We start from the raw sequence: 16975 nt of genomic DNA, 5'->3' as shown, positions 1-16975 counted from the left end.
AAAGTTATTTACACTTTAAAGTTATTACAAAATAGTGGCTATATTTCCCTGTGCTGTACAATACATTCTTGTTGCTGATCTATTTTATACGTAGTAGGGGTAATCCCATACCCTTCTCTCGCCCCTCCCCCCATCTTTCTCGCCACTGGTAACCACCAGTTTGTTTTCTTTATCTGTGAGCCTGCTTCTGTTTTGTTATATACTTTCTTTTGTTTTATTTATTAGAGTCCACTATTCAATCTTATCTTAGTCATATCTTAATCCTATGGAGGATTTCTTTCCCTGGCTTTTTTCACTACGTAAATATTTTTTAAAAAAGAGTCCTCCAGAAAATTCTGTCCTTTTCTCTGCCCATGGTAGTTTACTTACATGTTGCTATAATCTCACTGTTTATTCCCAAACAATTTTTAGATGTTGGGCTGATCACCTATTGTTTGAGCTTACTTGTAAAGAAAGCCCCTAGAGAAGCAGTAAAGCCAAGTCATTTTCTGTGTGACCCAAAGAAATTAGCAAATTACTTACTGCCTGGCTTTCAGAAACAAAGTACCCTTTTCGAATCTGACCTTTTAAGTATAGAGTCCATTCTCTTTACAAAGTACAAAGTAGCAGAGTAATAAGAGGGAAGGAGATACTGCTTTTCAACATCTCTTGAAAGAGATCCTTATAGAACAGTTGACTCTGTACTGTTACACATTTTCAAGAGATGGGCATTTTAAGAGTAATTTATAAGTAACTTCAAAATATTTACACCACAAGCCCCACTGTAAGCAGATAAGTTAGGGGGTCCCTGGAGAAAGAGAACCAGGAATGGCTTTCTTGACATAAGAGAAGCCATTTTGTAATCTAAGCCTGGCCACAATGCTTGCCCTGATCTCAGTATTTAATGATCTGAAGGGAACAAAGGAATGCAGGGAGAGAGAAAAGGCAGGCAAACAATAGTGCAGGGATAAACCAGAGTCCTAGTTCCTTCTCAAAGGATATACATAATAATACATCTGAGTTCTGTAGGAACCAAGGCCTCCCACCCCACGTGGAGGATATAATGATGATGCTGACCTTTTCTGACTTCAGTCAAGTAAAGCTGGGACTCTGTCAACCTTTGCCCCACTTCTATGCTGAATTCTCCTCTGCTAAAGCCCCTTCATGAATATGCATGTGCCCTTAGCTTAAAACTTCCCCAATTTTGCTGTCTGGGGAGACTCTGCTTCGAGAAAGATCCGCCCCCACCCCCACAATGTGTTCTCCTTACTTGCTGCGAGTTATGATAAATCCTTCCTTCTCCCAATCTTTGGCTTGGTTGGGTCTATTGGCTTGGCACCCACCAAGAGGCAAACCCAGTTTCTGGGTAACACCATCTTAGATAAGAACATTACATATTCAATAAAAACTTCAAATTCGTAAGAACTGTCAATTGTAGCAGAGCACCTAGCATAGTACCTGGCAGAGCAGATGTTCAATAAATATATGTTAAGTAAAACAGCAAATACATAATTCAGGTATTCACCATTCTAATCAAAATTATAATTCTTTTCGAATTATCTACCCTTTTGATCATATTAATATGGCCATTAAAATGTTATCAACTCAAGTCACAGAGCACAAAAGTTCTGTATCTATTATTTTCAGTATGTTCTTATAAGTCATTCTTTTGAGAAAATTATTATTTAGCTGCAACAAATATCTCAGTAGAAATTTAGTTATTCTCAAGATAATTTCAGTGATTAAGCAACGTCTTCACCACGCTGATTAAAAAGGTAATTCTGAAAATTCAGCATTAGAATAAAGAGGGCAGGAAGAATAGAGGTTAGATAAAGTGGTAGTTGAATATTTAGTCACTATAGGTTAGAGTTACGACTGACCTGAGAAAATACAGCCATGCTAAAACAAGAGACATATTTAGAGGTCTCATCCCCGCTCCAACCATTGTTCAGCACTGCTCTGAGGGGTCCACTTCTTAGTGTTTTAGAACGTTTAGAATAGGCATTAAATAAGAAGAAGATCACAGGATTTTTATACTTACTGGTAAATGTTCAAGTAATGAAGTTACACTCTCAGACACATATATTATGCTTCCATCTGTCATGATTGCTAAAAAAAAACCATCAAGAGCCTGAAATTAAACATAATGGTCAGTTAAATGAAAAGAAAAAAGTATTTCACAGGACAGAAATAAAAATCTAAGATAAATGACAAAGGACTTAACTGTGGAAATTTCCAGAGCACTGTCAAAATGCTAGCTTTTCCTCTTTACAATACCTTAGTATCTATCTTTGTGCATTTTAAAATGCTTCTGGAAAAAAAAAAAATCACTCTATGGCCATTATTGGATGATTGGTTTCTAAAAGGTAGAAACAATGTTCTACCTTTAACATGTTATTATACAACAATGGCCTTATTTGAAGATGTTAATATCTCCGAAGCACATAGGCCACCAATAATATGTCTTTGGCAAACAAAAGAACACATTACCACCTTCGGATATATTAACAGACAGATATTATGTACAGACTGAAGCACAGGGAGATACATGGGGAATAAAGTGAAAGGGAATAAGCTGAAAAAGTAGGCTGAGGTCAGATCATGAAAGGCCTTGAATACCAGGGCAAGACATATGGACTTTGTTCAAGAGCGGTCTGGAAGCAGTGTGTAAAATGGATTTAGAGGAAAAAGTGAATTAAGAGGAAAATCTCAGTGGCCTTCAGAATAGTAGGGGAAGTTAAGGCGAATCCAAATGAAATTAGCAGCAGTAAGAATAGAGAAGAAAGGACTTAGGCAAGCATTAAGAAATGTGATGTTAGAGTTCAGGAGAGAAGTCAGCATAGGGGAACAATACTTAATAATAAAGCAATCCTGGGACTTCCCTGGTGGCGCAGTGGTTAAGAATCTGCCTGCCAATGCAGGGGACATGGATTCGAGCCCTGGTCCGGGAAGATCCCACATGCCACGGAGCAACTAAGCCTGTGCGCTACAACTACTGAGCCTGCGCTCTAGAGCCCATGAGCCACAACTACTGAGCCCACATGCCACAACTACTGAAGCCTGCGTGCCTAGAGCTCATGCTCTGCAACAAGAGAAGCCACCGCAATGAGAAGCACGCGCACCGCAATGAAGAGTAGTCCCCGCTCGCCACAACTAGAGAAAGCCCGTGCGCAGCAACAAAGACCCAACTCAGCCAAAAATTTTTAAAAATAAAGTTATAAAATAGTAATAATAATAATAAAGCAATCCTGTATTCACATATCACAAAGTTTTTCATTTGCGAATCCTAGGTACCAAAGTTGCAGCTGAAGAAATGAGATCTGCAAAAGAGAGGAGACTGCCAAAGACAAATCCTTGGGGAATAATCTATTTATGGGAATGAGGAGGAGCAAAAGCACCAGAGAAAATGACAAAGACTGAATACACTGTTGTCGATGAAGTCAATGGAGGAAAGAATGACAAAGTGAATGAGGAGGAAGAGGGATGGTTCAGTATAACATAGAATCAAATAAGACAAGGAATGAGAAAATGAGGACTGAATTTTGGTGACTTTTAAGAGTAATTTCAATAGGAAGGTGAGTCACATTACAATGAGTTTAGAGATGGGTGGATGATCAGAAGTCTATTATAAACCACTCTTTCTTCCCTTCTGAAGTTCATGAAAGGACACATTTTGAGGGGACAAAGTATCAAGGGAAGTCATTTTTTAAAAAAGTAACTGAAATATATTTGCAGGCTGAAGGAAAAGAAGATGCAGTAGAAAAGATGTTGAAGATATACAGCAGAAAAGATACACTGTAAGAGGAGTTCCTCTTCTACTATCAAAATAGTTGTCACACTAAATCTGAATTTTTTGTTTAAGTATAGGGTTCTCTCAAAGGATACAATTTCTAGTGAGAACTATGTATAACTCCTCCAATACTGTATCTGCAGCACCTAGCATATGTGTGGCCCGTGGCAAGAAAAAAAATAACCTGTATGTAATTTATGGATCTGAGAGTTAGAGTAACCTCCCTCCAAGTAACTGTTGAGGTACGTGTTGGAAGTAGGGAAAAAGGCATCCCCCACCTCCCCTTCTATTGAGGAAGACGTTTGGACATCAGAAAGTACTTATTTTGAGTAGATGCCTGTTTTCTAGAATGGTTCAAACTCATTCTTGGCTAATGTAAGGGGAAGGGGTGAAAATCTTATAATTTAAGCAAATTCATGAAATTTTTACAAAAACTCCTTGGTACAATAATGCTGGTATTATTTCCTAAGGAAAAGGGTCAAAATGATGTTAAGAAAGACATGCTTTTCTCATGTGAAGCTAGACTGTGTCATCTTTGAAAGCAAATTACTATTTTCTATGATGATCTCTATTTGCTAGGAATTAGGATGCAGCTCTCTTCTGTGAAGAGAATCAACTAAAATCAGAACTCTTAATGACTTGATCCCACTCCCAGAACCAGAGCCTGACCATTCCTCTTTCAAAGCAGGCAAAGATTCAGCAGAGAAAAGCCTCCACCAGCATCTCGCCAATCTTAACACAAGAAGGGATCCAGGGCTCAAACTTCTTTTGAGTGGAGGAATGTAATTTCCCAAGAAGGTAAGTAGGTACACCAAAAACTGAAGGGGCCTTGAGGAGGAAGACTCGAGAGATGTGGAAGGAAGAGCAAGATACAGAAGGACATCCTCATACCAAGACTGAAGACCTTGAAGGTTATATCTTGCCCACATTGTATGATAGGAGGGAAAGGGCTCATTAGTTAAAACTCATCTTCCTATTTGACATCTACTTTACCCACAACAAAAGGCCTGTGTAAACCTTCGCTGTTTCCTTAGTGGGTGTTTAATATGGGAAGACTGGATGGAAGTTCTAGGGAAGGGGACAGAACCACCTTGTGATAAGGCAGGCAGGGCACTGGCCCTTCCCTTATAGATTACTGGAGAGAGCTGCCAGCTGCCAAGGAAAAAGAACTCCTTACAGGGAGATGACTTCACACAGAGATGACTTTGCATAGAGGTCTGGTCAGGCTAAACTGCCCTTATTTCCTTGGCTACTCTCAACACCCCCAGCAAGGGTAGCAAGGAATATTCCTTAAGCAACAGAGACAAGAGGGAGAGGGACGGGTGGCAACGTAAGAATGGAGAAAGACAGACAGCCAACACATAAGGTATAAGTGAATTTTAAGATCTTAGTCTGAGTTCTTGAATTAATTAGCAATCTGACCAGACAAGCTGCAGCCTCTCCAGGCCTCATCCGTAAAATGAAGAGGTTGAGCTGAATGACCCAACTCCTCTACTAGCAGCTCTAACATTCTACGATATAGCCTACATCCGAAATTCTGCTGAAAAGGGTATCCAGACTGCCTAACTATAATCTCATCAATATGACCAGCGAACAGTAACATAACTAGGTTAGTTGGACCCAGGTTACAGTACACACATTTATACATATCCTTCAATCTTGGCAATATGAACTTAAAATGTATATTTACTTAGTAGTTGTAAATATTCACTAAAAATCAAAAAATAAATAAATGTAGTATTTTTCAGGAATGTAATTTTAAAAGCAGTGAGGATAATCATGAGACAACTAATTTTCAAAATTAACATGTTTAAGTTTTCTCTGTTGCATATTATATATAATGTTACAATCTCTAGACTCTTTATTTTTAACATTTATCTACATATGCACTACATGTGTCTTGGCAATTAATTTAAAAAATCTGTTCATTGTAAAGAAAAATTTGAGGACAATGCTTTCCGTTTAGCTTATTAGTGAATAGGTAATTTACCTTGCTGAGATTCTTAAGTGTAGATATTACATCAATTTATGAATTTATAAAAAATTTTTCATACCAATAAAGCAGGGTACATAAATAGCTTATGATTAACACAGAAGATCTTATTAAATGATTACACTGAGAAATAATCAAAGAAAAAATTAAAGAGGAATTAAATGAATTGATTTCTTCTTGTGGTTATAGACATCAGCTTGTGTGTACCCTTTCATAAATGTATTACTTCTATCTAAAGACATAATTTCGGACAATGGCAAACTACTTTTAAGAGGAGAAAAAAATTTAACCAAATTGGAACTATTATTTGATTTGTAACTTAAGTGTCCACTAAGTTAAAGAGTTGACTGCTGGTTACTAAGCCAGAAGTCCTGTGCCACGGCTAGCCTTCACTGAAAAGAAGTCTCATGAGCGGCAGTGGGCACAAGGGCTGGGGCCACAGGGACCAGAGGCTAGTCTTCCTGCAGTGAATCCTAGCTAAGCTAATTACTGTTTTATTTTGAGCAAATTTCATAATCCCTTTGTTCCTCAATTTCCTCATCTGAAAGTTAGAAAGGGATACAAATAGTTTATCTTCAGAAGATTATTGTAAGGATTCACTGAGGTAATATGTGAAAAGTGCTCAGTTATTTTTCAGATTTTAAGCACAGCTTTAAATATATATACAATGTATTTATACTCCAACAAATTTTCATCTGGTAACATTTCTGCTGAATAGGTAAAGACTTAATTAATCCAGCAATTAACTGTTTCACCTAAAGTATAAATAGAAAAATAGTTCATTAATTTGCAAAATAATGTTGCTTTAGGCTTTAGTCAATATACAAAGACACCTGAGACATGGCTATTACATATACATACACCACACAGAAAAATGCTTAAGTTCTAAAATAACAGACCCAAACAAACAGAATAAGAAATGTAAATTATTTAACAACCTCTGTATATTCCTACCTCAACTGCTTTCCTCTACTTCTTCCATGTCTACCTTCTTCTGTATATGTATTTTTCTTGTCCTTAACTGTTACCACCAAAGTATACCACCTTTGTTTATTTTAAGTTTTCATGGAAATCTGATACTGAACTCCGTACTTTGTGTGCACAGATGACACCTTATTAATGTAAATAGGAAATGATTAAAAAGTAAAAAAGTAAAATAGATAGGTATGAGTGACTCAAAATTTTTGTAGATTTTATAATTGATTGTATGAGTTATTAAGTTTTGCAATTCTAAGCAAATATGACCTGAATTGTTTTCAAAAATAATTTTGTCGCAAAAGAACATCTACTTATTTCATTTTAGAAGTTTCTATTTGAATTGAGAGGAGTTGCCTTTCAATGTATATTTCATTATTTTAATATTTTCAAAATACTTCATTTATTACCATTTTATGTTGTGTGCAGGTGGATTTTAATATGTTAAAAAAAATCCTACTGTCTAGTAGAATACATTTCATAATAATATTTAGTATGTGATGAATAATATATTTTATTTTTCATTTGAATGTTACTGTGGTCCAGGTAGAGAACTTGGTAGTTATAGGTTTCTGACTTTTATTAAGCCTCTCAAAAATTCAGATGATATTGAAACCACAAAGATTTGGCATTATTTTACCACATAGTACTATTTCCTTACAATACTTATATCAGTTAATTTTAACTGAAGAGATAGTTGATTGACTTACACTGAATTAAGATTTTTCAATATTAAATTAATATTGTTAAAACTATACTAAAATTGGTAACCCCTGTGATTTCTTTTTTAAGGAAAATAACACTTTTCAAAAATTAAATCTGGACATACCTCTAGCATTAATTGTGTAAACTCTTCATTACTAAGGAATGTAGGTTTCCAGTCCTGTCGAATTTCACTAGCATCTGACTGTGCAGTGATTTCTGTAAACAGATTGACACATTAGCGGTATAGTCCAACCACAGGGAGAGGGTGGTGGTACAAAAGTCCTACAAGTTGCCTTCCCTTCTCCCACTCTAAACCATAGTCAATAACATACATTGGTCTAGGTAGGTTATCAGAAGGTCCAAGTTTGGGGATGATGAAATATTTGAGCTAATGTAGCAAGTTATCTCCTTAGATTTGCTCTCCTGAAAATACCAGTCTCTTTGGATTTTCTTTGGGGAGCTCTGAGAACCTGTGTTGCTGACAGGCCTGAGATTGCTTCCTGATTTACACAATGACCAAACAAGAATCAGAACAAGCAGATTAGACCAAGCATTAAGAATATATTCTTTTTCCCCTTCCTTTCTTTGCCATTCAAACGGTAGCACCTAGAGCAGACATAAGGACGTGAACCTGGAGGAAAGGAGCCAAGGAGATCAGTCAGTCTGCTTTTAAAAAAGAATGACTTTATTTCACTCCAAAAAAAAAAAAAAAAAAATTAAAAAAAAGAATGACTTTAGGCTTGCCTATTGCCAGGCAGAAAGATTCTTTCCAGTCTAAGGTATTCTATTCTTAATTAATCAAGGAGACTAAAATAAAATTTTAGGCAAAAACTTTATAGTAATAAACCCAGAGTAATCCTGCTTAGTGTCCTCTGGTATGTTTTCTTAGTGGTTCAAAAATTTGCAGATCCCTGGCTTAAGGCACACATTTTAACACAATAATTACAGTTTATCTTGCAACATACTTCTAATGGATTTAGTTATGAGAAAACTATTCATAAACGATGAAATGTGAACTATTTAGGTAATATTTTTCCATTTTTAAATGCGAACATATTAAAACAAACAAGTAAAATTAAAATCTATGTCACAGAGTTTACTCTACAAAATATACTCTACGTTGCAGTGAAAAAAATGGACTAAGTTGTTTTGATTTTTCTATTACCAGATATATAAATATAGCATATTAAATTGGCACCCAAAATTTGGCATATTGGAAATGCCTGTACTAGATATGAAGAGTAACTGAGAAGTATAGCTACTAATTCTGTGGAACATAGTCATGCTTTTCAAATTCACATTATGTACATTCAGGAAAAAGGACTTAAATCCATAAGCAAATCCCATCAAGTTTAGTTAAACCCAGGTTTATTTTTAGAGTAAGAAGTATATAAGAATTACCTTTCAATTTAAGGTAAATTTTTTTGGTGTGAGAATCATACACCCAATTTTGAAAAAAATATCTAAATGCCAAAATGAATCCTCTATTGTCAGGGGGAAATAAATATGCATGTATATTATTTCATTTCATTCAACAATCATTTACTGAACTCCTACAATGTCTGAGGAATGAGTGTGCTATCTAACAAGGGGCACTGAAGTTAGTGAGAATACTATTTGTAGAGATAAAATGTAATGATAATGGTGGCAATAAAAATGAAGACCAGCAATTTTGAGAATAATCAACAAAACTGGCAACTGTGATACTGTACTACAGAAGATGAAAAAAATGCAAAACTCTTCTCAGGTTTGAGTCCCAGGGGATTGAAAGGACAGTGGTATGAAAATGGAAAAAGGAAAGCTGAGAGAAAAAGATGACTTGACAAATGAAAATGAATTCAACTTCAGATGCGTTGAGTCTGAGGACACATAAAACAAAGACCCAGAAGTTACCTGGAAAAAAAAAACGGAAAAGTTTGCATCTAAAAATATAGATTTAGTAGTTTAAGAGAGAGGCAAAACCAAGGGAAGGAGCATAGAGAAAGCAAGAGCACAAAAGACAAGACCTTGAGAAATGTCGTGTTCAGAGGGCAGAAAAAGAAAGAGGAAAGAAGTTAGCTCAGCTGGGAGGGGGAGGTGAATGAAGAAGTACAGTGTATCTCAGGCCAAGGGAAAAGGGAGCCAGTGGAGGATGGATGAAAATTTCCAGTGCTTCAGAGATGCAGAAGAGGATGAAATATAAGAAAAAGCTACCGATTTATTGGCAGCAGAGCGTGTGGGGGGGTCATGGCATTAATGAAATTAACAAAAAATAATTTTAAACAGTGGTGGAGCATAAACCAGGCTAGTAATGTATCACAGAGTGAGCTAGCAAGAAACAGAGGTACTAGTTACAAATTCTCTTTCTGAGAAGTTCTGCAGTTTCATTTCCATCTGAAAAAGAAATGTCCTTTTACAAGTTTTTCACCTATTTTCTATTAAGTAGCATTTATTAAGTACCAAAATACTTAACATTCTTTAAAATTTTCTTTTCATGACTTATTTACTCAAAGTGATTTTCTTTGATTAACAAATAATCACTTTAAAACACAGTGTTTATCTCCTAGATATACACTGAAGCAATCTTTTAAAATGACATATAAAGTTCTCATGATCTGACTCTTGCTTCTCTTTCAAATATACCCATAACTTTCCAACTCAAACTATGCTCCAGTTAAACTGATCTCTCCCTGCTTCTCTGGTTTTACACATGCTATTTCCTCCATGTGAAGTGCTGTTTTTCTTAAGCTAACAGGAAGACTCAGTTGAAAAATTAACTGTTAAGACTTCCCTGACACATTCTTTCCTCTGTGTTCTCACACAAAGTTTACAGTTTACGAGCACTACTCACATTATTATTACTTGCATTGCAATTAGCTGTTTATATGTTTCTCTCCCTTGGCCTGAGCTACTTGAGGGCCAGGACTGTTACCCTGCACCACAAGAATCTAGGATATACTAGTAGGCACTAAATACATGTTTGTTGAATGAAAGAAAGAATATACCAGGAAATCTTTAAAAAGGCAATTATTTCCTTTTCTTAAAAATGGTTAGGAAGCATACCGTCTCAAGCCATCACTGCCAAGATTCCATCACATTATGCTTTAAGAGACAGTCTGTTATTATTAAAAAAAAAAAAAAATCCATTTTACAAAGTTAAAAATATACCTTTATGTTTTCGTAAAAAATCAATGCTCTTCTGTAGAACAGTAGATTTGTCCATCTTTCTAGCATTCCCAGGAAGCATGGATCCCAGTTCTTTAATGAGAACATTAAACTGATCTCTACGTTTCTTTTCAGATTTGTTTCTAGATACTCTGTTGAAATAAAAAATTAGATAACCAGTTTTCAAACAGTCCATTTAATTACACAAATAGTTTAATACAGTGCTCAATAAAGACACAACCACAGAGCATGTACTTCTGTCAATACAGATGGTAATAAATATTTATATTCTAGGTTACCAACAATATACAGTTAATTAGGGCAATAATTTTTCTTCTTGGTTTAACCACTAAAGAAACTTTTACATATTAAGCATTCGGCATACATGTTTTTATGAAAATATCAGTAAGACAAACTACATTCAAATCTCAGGTTTTATTTAATCTAATATTTACCAAGAATCTGTATTTTCCTTACAAGGTTATTATGAATATTACTGAGATACAGTTTCTGAAAGCACATATAACGTATAAGTACAAATCATTAAAAATTATTGAATAGGAGAAAGTTATCCATCTCCTGTAAGTTTTAAATTATAAACAGAAAACTAAAAATGAAAATTTCCCTACCCTCAGGCTTACCCACACATTCTTCCTCTTTATTCCTTCATCCCAGCCTCCAACACAGAGCTGTAACCACTCTTTTGCATAGCTGTCTCTCCACTGGGTTGTAGGCTTCTTGATAACAGAGCCCCAGTTTTTTCATCTAAGCACTTAAGCATAACACCTAACAAACAGTAAGCGCTCAAAATATATGTGCTAAAGGAATAATTCCCACTGTTCTATGTGAAGCAGTAACTAGAAGCAAATTCTTAGTTGCACTGAGAACTCTTGAGATAAATAAACACAATTATTTACAGAGCAATTAATCATTCCATAATACTTCTAATTACCTGCTTTGTGAAGTCAGATTTTAGAATTCCATTTTAGAAAGTATACTACTTTCCCAAAAGATCCCAAAAGGTCAGAGGATAATTCTATTAATTTAATTTTTTTCAGTAAAGAAGGAGCATTTATTCTGTATTAGTACTGGGAAAAAATACACAATGTATTAAGAACCTCTTAAGAAATGTAACAGAAATTAACTGACTCCCTCGCCAAACATTGAGTGCGCTTTGTTATAATGACAGAGACTGTGCTAATAAGGACGAGGGATACTAGAGAAAGATGCCCTTTCAAGAAATTCACCTAATACCTATGGAACCTCCTAAGTGTGCCGAATTGAGTCATGAAGGCTAAGTGAGAAAGGGATGGTGGCGGGGTGTGAGCAGGGCATTCCAGACACAGGAAACTTGCACAAAGATGAAAACCTAACAGGAATTCCCTGGCAGTCCAGTGGTTAGGACTCCGCACTTCCACTGCAGGGGGCACGGGTCTGATCCCTGGTCACGGAACTAATGTCCCTGCATGCTGTGCGGTGTGGCCAAAAAAAAAAGGGCCACACATCTATCACAAGTAGTTCAGCATGGCTAACGTACCTAGTGTACAAGCTTTCTGTGCCCAGCTATGCTGGAGCTGGGGGAGGAGGGTGGGTGGCAGTTAGGAATAATAAGTACTGGAAGAAAAAATCATGAAGTTTTTATGCTGCACAAAAGGATTTAGTTTAATAGTGAAAGCCATGGGAAGGCACTAAAAGGTTTTAAGCAAAGAAATGACTGACATGAACAGAGCTGCTTGTTAAGACCATTCTAGCACCAGAGTAATGAAAAGATCAGTGCTTGGCAAAACAAATTCATTTAACAAATACTACTGGAAATTTACTGTATGCCAAACAAGACTGGAGGCCAGATGACCATTTAGGAGGCAACTGCAATATCCTAGGCTATAAACCATGGCAGTGGCAGTGTTAACAGAGCAGTGTGGGTCTGAGGGTTAACAGGCAGAACTAGCAATTCTAGGTAAGTCAGATTTAGTTTGGAGTGGGGAAGCAAAAGAAAAAATCGAAGAGGATTCCCAAGTTACTGATAATGCTGTTTATCAATGTGTAATATAACACGAGATATTAGTTTCGGTAGACAGATGGTTTGGGGAGAATTTAAATATGGTGAAATTGCCTGTTTGACATTTTAAAGGACACATACTAGAGGAAGTTAGACATACAGATCTAGTTATATTCCTCTAGAAAGGAGTAAGTAGGAAATAAGCATCTGAGAATTATTTATATATGAAATATCTGAAGACATGGGTAAAATTTAGAACCATTATTTGTTGTATATAAGTTAGGCACTACTGGAAACATATATGAAATTTCATTTAATTCCTACAAAGTAGACTTTATTATTTTTCATGTTACAAGTGTGACAACTCAGGCATAAAAGAGAATATGTCCAGGATCATATACAGTTACCATGAAGTAATAATTCAAAACAGGCATCTTAACTCCAGCATAAGAAATATACAGAAATCAAATATCACTGACAATTCTACCAGTGGATCACACCCATTAAAGCAACTTTATTTCATGTTATGTTCAGGTTGGACATACTCAACCCTTGTGATGACCTCAATAATAACAGGCCACAGATGTCAGCGTTCAACATGGTCCATTTAATTCTGACAGCATTATTATGAGGCCTTCTCTTTCTCCAAGGTTTCCCACAGCTATAGCATTTTTGGTCCCCTAAAAACACGATCAAACCTTCAAAGTCTCTGCGAACAGAATACCCTTAGCTCACCTTATCCATCTCTAAACTTGGCCTTTAAATCTGTCCAAGTTAATTCCTCAAAGTTCTGCCTCTTCATTCAGGCAAGACTGATTATTCCCACCTTATCAGTGACTTTCTCTCTACCCTGAAATATTTTATAAGAACCTTCCCCCACTAGATTGAAGTTAAGGGAAAGGAGTTATCCGATATATTTTTAGCTTCAAATTCAGGTCTTTTTATTTCCTTGAATAAAGTTGTATAGCTTTCCTCAAAATCTTCTTCCCAGATATATTTTAATCATTCATTTAAGAATTTAGCAGTTTACCTGGTTATGTGAATATTTTTCTTATCCCAGTACCTTTTATTTTGCTAAATACAGACATTTAGGAACTACTACTTATTATATGTTTATCTTTTGTATCTGTATGTAAGGCTACAACACTCTCTACCCTCGTGTCTAAGCACCCAAGTAGTTCAATGTGGCTGGGAAAAAACCATAAAGTATTTACTGCTTACCCTCAATGACTACAAATTTGGCTGCAATGCTCTCTGGACCCTCCCTCCTGATACTGTAATCACCATCAAGGCCCGTATCTAAGGTCAAGCCCCCACCATCACCACCACGGCTCTAGATCCCATCCTGTCACCTACTTGATGATACCTTTCCATCAATTCTACCCCACCACGTCCACTCTCCATCACCCACTTTCCCTTCTGTTGGAGAATGGAGGCATGTCAAAAGACACAGAAGCCCACCCTGAAAGACCTCCCAAAGGCCAAAGCTGGAACAAACTGAGCAACAGAATAAATAACATAGCACTGAAGTATAACCTAAAGTACAAAATAAATCATGAGTCCATACAAAATATACATGAGTCCATAGAGATATAAATAAATGGGAAAGAGACTTTTTTTTTTACAGAAGAATTTCAAATATGTGTAGATACCCCCTCCTATGGGAGGTGAAGCTTAATTCCCCCATCCCTACTCTGAAGGTGTGCTATCCTAAATAAATTATTTCCAAAGAATAGAGTGGGTTAACAGAAAATAGTAGCTACAATGGTAAATCTAGGCAAACCCTGCCTTAGTCAAGTGACGAAGGCTAACATCCCCAGTGATGTCATGTAAATATTATGTGCCATAATATAATGTGGTGAGAAGGGCAGTTTTAGAGGATAATTTTATTTAATTTATAAACTACATACTGATACTCTAAACTCTTCCACCTTTCTAACATATCTAAGTTCTTAAGGCAGACAGATTTTGGAAATCACTGATTTACTATTACATTTATTTATTATTCATTTATTTACTATTTTACATCTGAAGTTGAACTACCTTTTTGCTTTGTCCTTGTCATCTTCTTCCACCAACCCATCAAAAATACTACCATCGTCTCTAAAAGAAAAAGAAAGTGGATAGAGAAAATAAGAGGGCAGACTCACTAAGCAACAGCAATACTAAAACAACGTATGAATCAAATCAGTTATATCCTAGGATTTTTGTAGAGTTATGGATTGCATAAATTCAAATTCAGTAACTACCAACCTGTTTTCTAACACATATAGACAAACAAAGTTCAACTATGTTTTACATTTTAAAAAGTTTATTACAATAAACAAGAATTTAACTTTACCAGAGGTTAAATATCTTATTCCAAACTTTTAGTAACCAGTGAAAATCTATAGAAAGTCAGTATATTTGCCATTATATAAAATGATTCGCTTGAAATTATTTTTAATTATAGTAGCACATTTAAAAAACATTTTCTGAGACATTTATAAAACACAAATCACTCAGAAACATCACAATATCTAGCATATTAACTTATACTGATATATTTTCATTCAGTACTGATTCATTTGACAAATATTTGTTAGCACTCATGTACCAGGCTCTGTTCTGGACATGGTTACAGAGCAGTTAATTAGACATACAGGTCCCCGCTCTCATATAGCTTATTTTCTAGTAGAAAGAAACAAATCAACATGAAAATGTATGAATTTTATTTTTTTTTTAAAGGGGTGATGTTTTAATTACTGGGTGGTTACTTTAGTCTGAGTGGTTAGGGAAGGACTTGCTGAAGTGGGGACGTTTGAGCCTGAGATCTAAGTAATAAGAAGGGGTTGGTTATGGGAAGACCAAGGGGAAGAGCATTCTAACAAATGAAATCAAGAGCACTGGTGGCTACCTCCTTAATCTAAGGGGAAATAGTGAATAGTTGCAAGTGATATGAGCTTTTACATGAACTCACTACTCACTTCAACCACATCTTTCTGTGGCCTATAAAGTGCCTACAAGCCCCACAACTGAGATCATCTACAAATCTCGTATCATAGAGGTTCATGAGTAGACTTTTGGGGTTCCATGTATACAATGAAATTTATAAAAAATTCTGTATGTAAATGTACATTATTGAGAAGAGAGTCCATAACTTTCATGATATTCAGAGAGATAATGAACTCATATTAAGAACCACTGCTTTATGTCTGAACACCCAGATGTTGTCCCTACAGGTCATACTGTCTAGAATGGGAACTGACAATCATTCAGAAGCATAATGCCAGAATCATATTTAATCTCTCAGGAGCAGTGAAGAAACACCCTTTCTGAGGACAAGACTACACACAGATTCCACCTGAAACTGTGGCACAGCCCACTCCCATGGCAGTGGCAGGCAGGCCTCCCTGAGGAAACTCCTTGCCCCTGAAGTCTTAAGCTCTGATAGAGTACATACCTTCACTATTTACCTCATAGAAAAGGGAGGAAAGCTGTCCCTAGATGTCAAAGTCACTTCTGTGCACAACTCTAGCTACAAAACTCTTAAAGAATCCCCTATGGAAGAATCACACATTACACTATAATAAAAGCACAGGAACTTTAGGAACTTTAGTGTCAGACCAATACAAGTCAAAACTCCACCTTATTACTTACTATGTGACCTTAAACAAGTTATTTAACCTCTCTGGCCTATAGACTCCTCATCTGTAAAATCTCATGGAATTATTGTGAAGTTAAATGAAGTAAGACATAAAAAGTGCTCTGTACATTATCTGTCAAAGAGCAGGTATTTTTAAAAAACTGGTACTGTATTTCATCTAATTTAAGACACCACTGACTATAAGACTTACTATTTTATGTGCCACTATGAAAGAAAAAAATGCCACCAATTAAACTATAAGCCAATTGTAAGATGAATCCCAATGTCAGACATGTTAAAATGTAAAAAAATAAAAAATAAAGTCTTTAAATCAAAGAAACGAGGCCCATCCTTTTCCCAATAGTAAGATTTAAAGATTATAATTTCAACTAATGAAATCCTAATTATAGTCACCTCTCATGAGTCACAAATGCTAAGATGCTTAAAGGGCTGAAGTTAGAACCAATAGATAAGGAGACAGATGATTCCACAAAGTGCCAAGGAAACATCTGCAATTGTCATTTATTTCAGAGCAGTTCTGACCAAATCACTCAGAATTACCGTTCAAGATCCATTCAGAACACAAGCCACATGCTGTTGACTTTGGCTCTAGATAATATACCTAACTTACTATTACATGAAATTTGCTCGGTACAGAAGGTAAATGTAACAGTAATTATGCTTAAGCATAATACTCCTTTTATCAGTTTGATATAGACCATTACTCTAATAGTGAATTTTTTAAATAGCTTTATATAATTCAAA

The 16975-nt window shown here is 35.8% G+C and overlaps 1 protein-coding gene across 19 annotated transcripts in view; it reads right to left on the bottom strand.

Moving 5' to 3' along the window:
• The window catches only part of CLOCK (clock circadian regulator), a 136586-nt gene that overhangs the window by 48572 nt on the left and 71039 nt on the right, over positions 1-16975 (bottom strand). For 16 of the 19 annotated variants that reach the window (XR_009008436.1, XM_057547312.1, XM_057547310.1 and 13 more), the window contains 4 exons: positions 14629-14688; positions 10590-10738; positions 7567-7658; positions 2021-2110 (listed from right to left, as the gene is read on the bottom strand). Coding sequence is in view for 18 of the 19 variants with exons in the window: in XM_057547312.1 (XP_057403295.1) it covers positions 2021-2110; positions 7567-7658; positions 10590-10738; positions 14629-14688 (391 nt within the window). In the remaining variant the exon portion in view is untranslated. Of the gene's footprint in view, positions 1-2020; positions 2111-7566; positions 7659-10589; positions 10739-11227; positions 11373-14628; positions 14689-16975 lie in introns of those variants that run through there. The other 3 variants (XM_007168434.3, XM_057547320.1, XM_057547321.1) reach the window with 3 other exon arrangements.

The sequence above is a fragment of the Balaenoptera acutorostrata genome, chromosome 5 (genome assembly GCF_949987535.1).
Source record: "Balaenoptera acutorostrata chromosome 5, mBalAcu1.1, whole genome shotgun sequence".
In the NCBI taxonomy this organism is placed as follows: Eukaryota; Metazoa; Chordata; class Mammalia; order Artiodactyla; family Balaenopteridae; genus Balaenoptera; species Balaenoptera acutorostrata.
This window is presented reverse-complemented; position numbering and strand designations above follow the sequence as displayed.